This window comes from Triticum aestivum, chromosome 7B (genome assembly GCF_018294505.1).
Source record: "Triticum aestivum cultivar Chinese Spring chromosome 7B, IWGSC CS RefSeq v2.1, whole genome shotgun sequence".
NCBI classification, from domain to species: domain Eukaryota; kingdom Viridiplantae; phylum Streptophyta; class Magnoliopsida; order Poales; family Poaceae; genus Triticum; species Triticum aestivum.
In genome coordinates, this window is record NC_057813.1 from 94623699 (window position 1) to 94632437 (window position 8739).

Genomic DNA, 8739 nt, shown 5'->3' on the forward strand with positions numbered 1-8739 from the left:
TGCTCATACTTCTGTAACTCTAAAAATTCTGAAATTTTTGGAAAACATGGGTAATTTTTATATAAATCATGTCTAAAAAATACAAATCATAATCACGTTCCAGTTATTTTAAACAGTTCTGCTACTGGGCGCAAAAGGTTATGTTTTTTCACAGAAACAAATCAACTATCATACAAATCATCCCAAAGGCTTTAATTGGCACAAACACTAATTAAAACACAACCATAATAGTAGTATAATTGTGTGCACACTTAAAAACGGGAAAATGATAACTATTGGGTTGTCTCCCAACAAGCTCTTTCTTTATAGCCACTAAGATAGGATCAAGATTTTATTGATGCTCACATGAAGGATAATAATTGAAACGCAAAGAGAGCATCACGTAGCATGTGAAAAACAAGTTTAGGTCTAACATACTTCCTATGCATAGGAATTTTATAGGCAAACAAATTATCAAGACAAGAAGAACCTAGCATATGCACAGAAGGAGAAATAAACAATAGCAATCTCAACATGAAGAGAGGTGATTTAATAACATGAAAATTTCTATAACCATATTTTTCTCTCTCATAATAATTGCATGTAGGGTCATATTCAAATTCAATAATATAGAAATCATATAAAATTTTCTCTTCATGATCCACATGCATAAGAGTCTTATAATCTTCCAAGATAGTGGGATTAACATCAACTAAGGTCATGACCTCTCTAAGCCCACTTTTGTCAAAATTTTCATAAGATTGAACAATCTCCGAGTATGTGGGATTCTTATTTCCTAAATTTGACACTCTTCCAAACCCACTTTCAATATTATTGCAAGCATTATTATCAATATCATATTCATCATAAGGATTAAATAAAATTTTAAGATCATAAGAAGCATCACCCCAATCATGATAATTACAATAAGTAGTGGACATGTAAATTGCCATCTCCAAGCTTTAATTTTGCATATTATTAGCATAACTGACATTAATAGAATTTATAATAACATCATTGCAATCATGATTTTCATTCAAAGAGATATCATGAATCACTTTATAAATTTCTTCTTTTAACACTTCATCACAATTTTCAGTTTCACGATATTCAAGCAAAACTCCACAAAGATAATCAAGAGTACTCAACTCACTAGCAATTGGTTCAACATAATTAGATCTTTCGAAAAGATTAGCAAGTGGGTGAGGATCCATATGTATTTACTTTTCTTGTCTATTTTTCTGTTTTTGAGTGTTGACATGAAGGAAAGAAAAGCAAGCAAGCAAAAAAGGCAAACGAAAAATATTTTTGTATTTTTTGTGAAAAACTTTTAAGAAGTGGGGGTGGGGGGTGAAAAGGAGAGGCAAATTACAAATAATGTAAATGTAAGGAGATGGGAGTTTATGCATAGGTACTTAATAGATGATGACGATGTCTTCCTGGCAATGGCGCCAGAAATTCTTCCTGCTACTTGTGAGATGCATTGGGATTTCCCTGAAGAGGAGAGGATGATGCAACACAGTAGAGAAAATGATTTCCCCAGTTAAGAACCAAGGTTATAAATCCAGTAGGAGAACCACACAAAACCTCGTTAACAACACCTGCGCACAAAATAACAAATAATTGCACCCAACGCGAACAAGGGGTTGTCAATCCCTTGGCAGTTAATTGCAAGGATCAAATCTTGTATAGGTAGATGGATAAATAAAACACAAAATACAATAAATAAATAAACATTGTAGCAAGGTATTCATGGTTTTTGATATATGATGAAAATAGACCTAGGGGCCATAGTTTTCACTAGAGGCTTCTCTCTTGAGAATATCATACGATGGGTAAACAAATTACTCATGGGCAATTGATAGAAAAGCGAATAATCATGACGATATGTAAGGCAATGAACATGTATATATGCATCACGTCCGAGACAAGTAGACCAAAACGATTATGCATCTACTACTATTACTCCACACATCGACCGCTGTCCAACATGCATCTAGAGTATTAAGTTCACCACAAACGGAGTAACACCTTAAGCAAGATGACATGATGTGGACAAAGTAAACTCACGCATGAATAAACGCCATATTTTTATCCTTAATAGAAACCATACAATACGTGTCATGTTCCCTTTCTGTCACTGGGATTGAGCACCGCAAGATCGAACCCATTACAATCCACCTCTCCCATTGCAAGAAAATCAATCTAGTTGGCCAAACCAAATCAATAGATCAGAGAGAAATACGAAGCTATAGTAAGCATGCGTAAAAGAGTTCAGAGAAGACTCAAATAATATTCATATATAATCTGATCATAAACTCACAATTTATCACATCCCAACAAACACACCGCGAAAAGTGATTACATCGAATAGAGCTCCAAAAACATCGAAGTGAACATTGTATTGAAGATCAAAGAGAGAGAAGAAGCCATCTAACTACTAGCTATGGACCCATAGGTCCGTGGTAAACTACTCACACATCATCGAAAGGGTAGCAAGGTTGATGTAGAGCCCCTCCGTGGTTGAATCCCCCTCCGGTAGAGTGCGAGAAAAGGCTCCAGATGGGATCTCTCGAGAAAAAGAAACTTGCGGCGGTGAAAATAGGGTTTTGGTTGGCTCTCTATTGGTTTCCCAAGTTTAGAGAATCTATAGAGGCAAAATTAGGTCAAACAGAGCAAAGGTGGGCCCACGAGGCACTAGGGTGTGCCCTGGTGGCTCGTGGCCACCTCCTTCGCCTTCAGACTTCCTCCCGAAGCTTCTAGTGTCTCTTTTGTCTAGAAAAAAATCTCCAAAAAGTTTGTGGCATTTTGACTTCGTTTGGTACCAATATTCTTGAAAACCAAAAACAGGCAAAAAACAACAACTGGTACTAGGTTAATAGGTTTGTTCCGAAGAATGATATATAATTGGTTGCAAATGCATATAAAACATCCAAGATTGATACTATAATAGCATGGAACAATAAAAAAATATAGATATGTTGGAGACGTATCAGGACGTAGGAAGTTTTTTGCGGATTGCCGTTGGAGATGCCCTAATCCCTCCATTTGCTCTGTTCTCAAACACAATCCATGTATAGGGGGTGTCTGGAGGTGACCAGACAGTCCGTCATGTTGTACCCGGTTCATCTCAGACGACCTTTGCTCTTTCTTTTCTCCGTCTCCTCTCTCTCTATCTTGACGAAAAAGGGTTTCCCCGCGCTTTATATTATAAAGCAAACATCACCGATTACATTCGAAGCCGATACAAACACACACCACACACCCAAGGCAAGATACAATGGTGTCGGGCGCTGACACCCCACCCCACTGACTACCTAGCAAACTAAAGATGATGAGGAGGGAAACCGCTTGGAGCGTGCAGAGACATCCATCATGAAAATCTACAACAGAGAGGTGTGACGGACACCAACGAAGCCAATACTCCAAAACGGTGCTTCCAAGAAGGGAAATGACCAAGGATAGACGCCACCACTCAATCCCGAAGATCAACTTTTCACCCGGAGCAAGACGAGGAGTGGGAACACTGCGATGGTGCCTTTAGGAAGGGTTACGAAAGCAACGGCCGCCGCCACCGCCAGCCAGTGAAATTTGGTAGGAGGTGTACCCCGGTGCTCACACCCCTCTGTCACACCCTAGCTCCGTCAACCACCTGCAACCATGCCACCCGCGTAACCATGATTGCCTTCCCACTCCTGAGACACACGATCCGCCCACAAATGCCACACCTCCCACCACCAGGGCTGCTGCCCTACCATCCGACAACTCCATGGCCAACCAAGGCACTGGCTTTGGCCTTACCGACACCCCAACCACCGATGGAGCCGCCAGCGACCATCCAGACCCGAAGAACGGTAGCCCGAAGACCATGTAGCACTAGGCCGGGGAGAGGGGAAGGGGAGGAGGGGAACGAATCCACGGCCGGCACCCCTGCCGGCAACGGAGGGCCACCACTAGCCCCCCATCTCTCCGGACCAGCGCCCCCACCAGACACCTCCTATGTATCCCCACCATGGCTGCTGCCTCGGACCACCGCCGGACCATGAACCGCCACCCGCCCATCTAGTGGAGAGATAAAGCCGCCACCACCAGGCGCCAAGGAGCACCGGAAAAGCCTTCCCGTGCCGCCCACCGCCGACCAGGTCACCGCGCGCACACACCGCCGCCACCAGCACCCATGTCAGATCTAGCCACCATACCTCCATCAAAGCAGAGCACCCGCGGCTATCGCGCCACCTCCAAGTCGCCGCCGCCGCAGTTGCCGCAACCGAGCGCGCTTGAAGCCGCACCGCCGAGCCCCGCCATAGCTCGGCGCCTCCGGTGGCCGGCCGTCTCGCACCAGCCGGGGGGTCCATGCATAGGGGAAGACGAGGCCCCGTCGCGGCTCCTACCCGGCGGTGGCGAGGGAGGGCGGGGGGGGGGGAGGGGAGGAGGTGGCGGCTAGGGTTCCCCCGTCCTCTCGCGGGGGAAAGGGAGGACTTTCTCAACCATGGAGGCGCGCATTGCCGCGCCCGCCCGTTCTAAAAAGGGAATAATTGTTAAAATTATAGCGCTTCAAGTATATAACCATAGAGAAAGATCGATTTATTTATTGAGAGACCATATGTCCACTTCAAAACTTGACACCGGTTTCTAACACATATTTATTACCAATAAAAAGTTAGCATTCAATTTTGAAGTAGAAAAACAAAAAAACGCCCTTGTTTGTTATGGAACTTGAACACCAAAGCGAGGAATATGCAAAAGTGCATGCCTTCAGTGTGATAGGACATGATGTAAAATCAATTCCACACTATCACCATCTCATACGTGTAATGGACCAAAAGATGAGCTTCAAAGTGACGGAAGATTGATCTGCTATAACCTGCAGGTTCAAGAAAAGGGGATTTCTACCAATCAGAAAATCTACACTATTCATGAGTTATACTATCACATAATTGGATATATGTTGGTCGTCTCACATGCAAATGCTTTGTTTGCACACAATATTGTTGTTAGCAAGCATGTAACATAGGTACAATATTATCATCAGTTTTAATACGAATGTGCAAGTATGTTCATAAATAAAAGTTGAGATATATTTCCATTCTTTTCTTTTAAGTACGCAGATGATCACCTGCCACATAGTAAAACCTACAATAAAATAAGAATGTTGAAAAGGCGATATGGAGCAGCCATCAAATCAGAATTGAGAATAAAAAAACATCTAATCTTCACAGTTGGTGTCCGTATTCTCTCTAGAAAGCGAGGTCGAGTCTCGGCAGCAATACGTGAAAGATGAAAATGATGGAACTAACTCGAACTGATCCATAAGAATAAGTAAACAAATACCTTAACCAAATCAAAGAGAAGAAACTAATCTGCACCCAACACACATGTGATGTGCCCTTGATTGACGTTGAGAGGAAGCAGGAGGAAAGGGGAGAATGAGATCTGAGCAGATAGCAATGGTGGAAAGGGCTTTAAAAAAAAATGAGGATGACCCCCGGTCTCTGTATCTGGGCGATGCATACGGCCACAGTGGTGGAAAGGGCTGCGGGATGGAAATAGGGATGGTTGCACAACAGTCTCTCCTTCCATACCCTTTTTCTCCCAGATCCGTGATGAATCCACCGCAGTCGCTAGAGAGCTTGCTTCCAAGGTCAATGGCAAGGATTGGAAACAATACGCGGATGGAGTTGACGGGAGGTGAAGGCCAGAGGGCAGTTTCACCCCTGTGTGGAAGGGGGATGAATAAGACGCGGCAATCGGTGCCATGTTTTGGGACGGCTTGCGGCGGCGAGAGGAGACTCCGCCACCGGCTCCGCCTGCATGATTCTGAAATCGGCGATGACCAACACGAAGCCCCGCATCGATCGCAACCGTCCATTCAGGATGGAACGTTAGCTGCATTAGCGAATGAGACGGGGTTCAGGTCGTTCTCCGGAGTAGCAGCCCAGTAACTTTGGGCCGGCCCAGGATGGTCAGGCTGAGCGTAGAAAAGGGTGCAGAGAACGCACGGGCCGACGGTAAGATGACCAGGAGCGTTGAGCGAGATGATCGGACGGTTCAGGGTGTCAAATTGCTGTGAAAGGCTGTAGGTAGCTCTGTTTTACTGTTTTACAACAATGTTTGAACAAATTAAGGTTTAGGGTAGTGTTGTTGTGTATCCAGAGCAATGAGGATTTGGAGCCGAGCTGCGATGCTCTAAGAAAAGAAGCTCAAAAGTTGAGCATTCCGATTGATTCGCAAACAGTCTGGTGGTAATCAATTACGCCGGCTTCACCGTCATCGTCACCGGCACCGGCACCCTGCACGTAGGCGTATTGCGGTATAGCTACACCGTCGTCGACCCGTCCTTTCGGCAGGTCGAGAGATGTGCGATGTTTTGGCAGTTTTCTCAGCCAGTATGTGGTTACAGTAAGCAATCCAAAACTGTGTGCTGTCGCATCATTCTCTGCGGGAATGACCCATGAATTCTGTACAAGCAAATGAAATATTCTCCTCTCTACGCAAACGAACGAGACGATCGTCTTAGCGGCACCGGCTAGGCGGCTAGCGTGCCCCTGCGGTGCGGCGCAGCGCGTGGGTGTGGTTGAGGATGGAGTTGATGCGCTCCAGCTTGAGCTCCTCCCGGAACTGCCGGATGAACTGCTCCGCCCGCGCGTCCACCTCCGCCTTCCCTTCGACGTCCTCCGTTCCCCGCCCGCATCCGTAGGCTCCTCGCCCCTTGGCCTTCTTTGGCACCGTGGCCACCGTGTCGGCGGCGGACTGCCGCCCTGCGCGCGCCAGCGCGTATGCCTCGTCCAAGCTGATGGACTCCCCGTCTTCGACCTCGCCCTGAGTCGCCGCCGCGGACGCGTCGAGTGCTGCCGGTGCCGCGCTCTGCGGCGAGGTGGTTGTTGTGGCCGCCGCTACGGTTTCTTCTTGGGCGACTGGTGCTGGCTCGGGCTCCACCATCCTTTTCACATCCTGTGCCGCCGGTGCCGCGACAGGCGCGCTCTGCGGCGAGGTGGCTGTTGTGGCCGCCACTACAGCTTCTTCTTGGGCGACTGATGCCGGCTCGGGCTCCACCCTGTCGACCCCACGTGCTTCTTGCTCTTGGATCGTAGTACTATAGTACTGGGCTTGCACGTGGTGGAGCTGCGACGACGCCGGTGCAGAGTACGCGGCGACGGCGTAGTCGCCCAGCGAGTGGAAGGGGAAGTTGGAGATCGAACGCAGGCTCTCCAGCACGACGGTCGAGGCCGTGCGAACGAGCTTGCGCCGGGCGGCCGGTTCCGGCCCCCGGGACGACGACATGACCGCGATGGCGCCAACGAGGACGTTGAAGAAGATGAACGACGCCGCGCCCGGGCTCAGCCACGGCGACATCGGCCACCACCCAAACTCCGGCGCCATCGATCCAATGGCGATCAAACTCCGACCCTCCTCCCGATCTTCTTGCTTGCTTGCTCTGGGTGACGACTCGCTCTGTGTCGGCTGTCGAGTGTCGAAGCGATGAATAATGCAGTGCCTTTGCTCAGGTGAGCTGTGCGTACTTATAAGGCTCTGGGTCCTGGACCGTGACAGCTCTTCTCGCGCCTGGCCTGTCAATAAACAACGCAAAGGATGGGGGCCAAAGGTGGGAACACCGAGCGCCCAGGATGGAAGAGCTGCATTCCTGCGCCGCGTACGGCACATCGCTGTTGCTCTCTGCTTTGCTCCTCGCGGCATGTGGTGCGTGCAACTTGGGCCGGCCAGGTAGGCGGCCAGCGAGAAGGTTCGCCGCTCCCCGGCACTTGAAAATTGCTCGGACATCGACCATCGCGATCACGTGTCTTCGTGTTTCCACCTGAATTAGTGGTGAGTACACTCGCCGGAGGCCGCGTACACACGGTGAGCGTCGACGGTCGGTCCGTGTCTCTCTGACTCTGTTCCCTGTGCCATGACAGGTCCTACTTCGTGTATCTGCCGATCTTATTTTACTGTACTGCTGATTTTCTCGTGGCGACGAGGCAGGAAATGAAATCGACGTTTCCATGCAGAGGAGAGCGGTTTGGACTTTGGAGTCTCGTCGGGCAGGTTGGAGTTGGACTGGCGTGCAAGGCACAGGGCTGTGCGCTGTCGGAAGGCTACTGACGAGTGGTCAACGTGTGCAGGAAGATCTCGGTGTGTCTCGATCAAAGACCGAGAAACATCAGCTCGTACCGGTGGATTCCGACCTAACTTCACCTAGCAACGAAGAGCTGTCGCATTTGTGGAGTCCTGGTTACGCGTATCCACGTTACAAATCTAGTGGCGGCCAGCGTAGCATGCGCCTTGGCCACGCATGACATCGCCTACAGGTGCGTAGCCTGATGACGACGGGCAGACAAATTAGAGCAACTCTAGCACCTCGTGCTTTTAAAAAAAAAAAATCTAGCACCTCGTGCTATATGACAGGGCATGTACAATATACAATGATGGGCGTGGCCACAAGTAAATCTGTTAGAAGGGAGAGAGCGGATTGGTGAAACAGTTGTTTGTATTGCTTGAGCCTCGTGGGTACAATGATTTACTTGGAGTACAAGACAAGTCTAAAAACAAATCCTATTATATCTCGTCTTTCCTAATAATCACGATATTCAACATCCCCCCGCAGTCACAACGTTAGCGACGCAGACGGTGAGACTGGAGAAGAATCCGAAGGCAAGCTGACGGACACCCTCCACAGTCGTAACGGTCGATGCATCGCGGAGTCGTGACTGGAGTGAAAATCGACGAGGTTGCTCAAGCAGGCGGTAGCCCTTTGTGTCGTTT

The 8739-nt window shown here is 48.1% G+C and overlaps 1 protein-coding gene across 1 annotated transcript; it reads right to left on the bottom strand.

The window, feature by feature from the left end:
* Positions 1-6161: 6161 nt before the first annotated feature.
* Positions 6162-7773, bottom strand: LOC123162782 (uncharacterized). Its single transcript, XM_044580546.1, has one exon. The coding sequence runs from the start codon at positions 7756-7758 to the stop codon at positions 6514-6516; it is 1245 nt and encodes a 414-aa protein (XP_044436481.1). The 5' UTR covers positions 7759-7773; the 3' UTR covers positions 6162-6513.
* Between the last annotated feature and the right edge of the window lie 966 nt (positions 7774-8739).

Bases quoted from the DNA above. Each gene is read 5' to 3' on its own strand.
- LOC123162782 (XM_044580546.1), bottom strand. From the start codon at position 7,758: ATGTCCGAGCAATTTTCAAGTGCCGGGGAGCGGCGAACCTTCTCGCTG.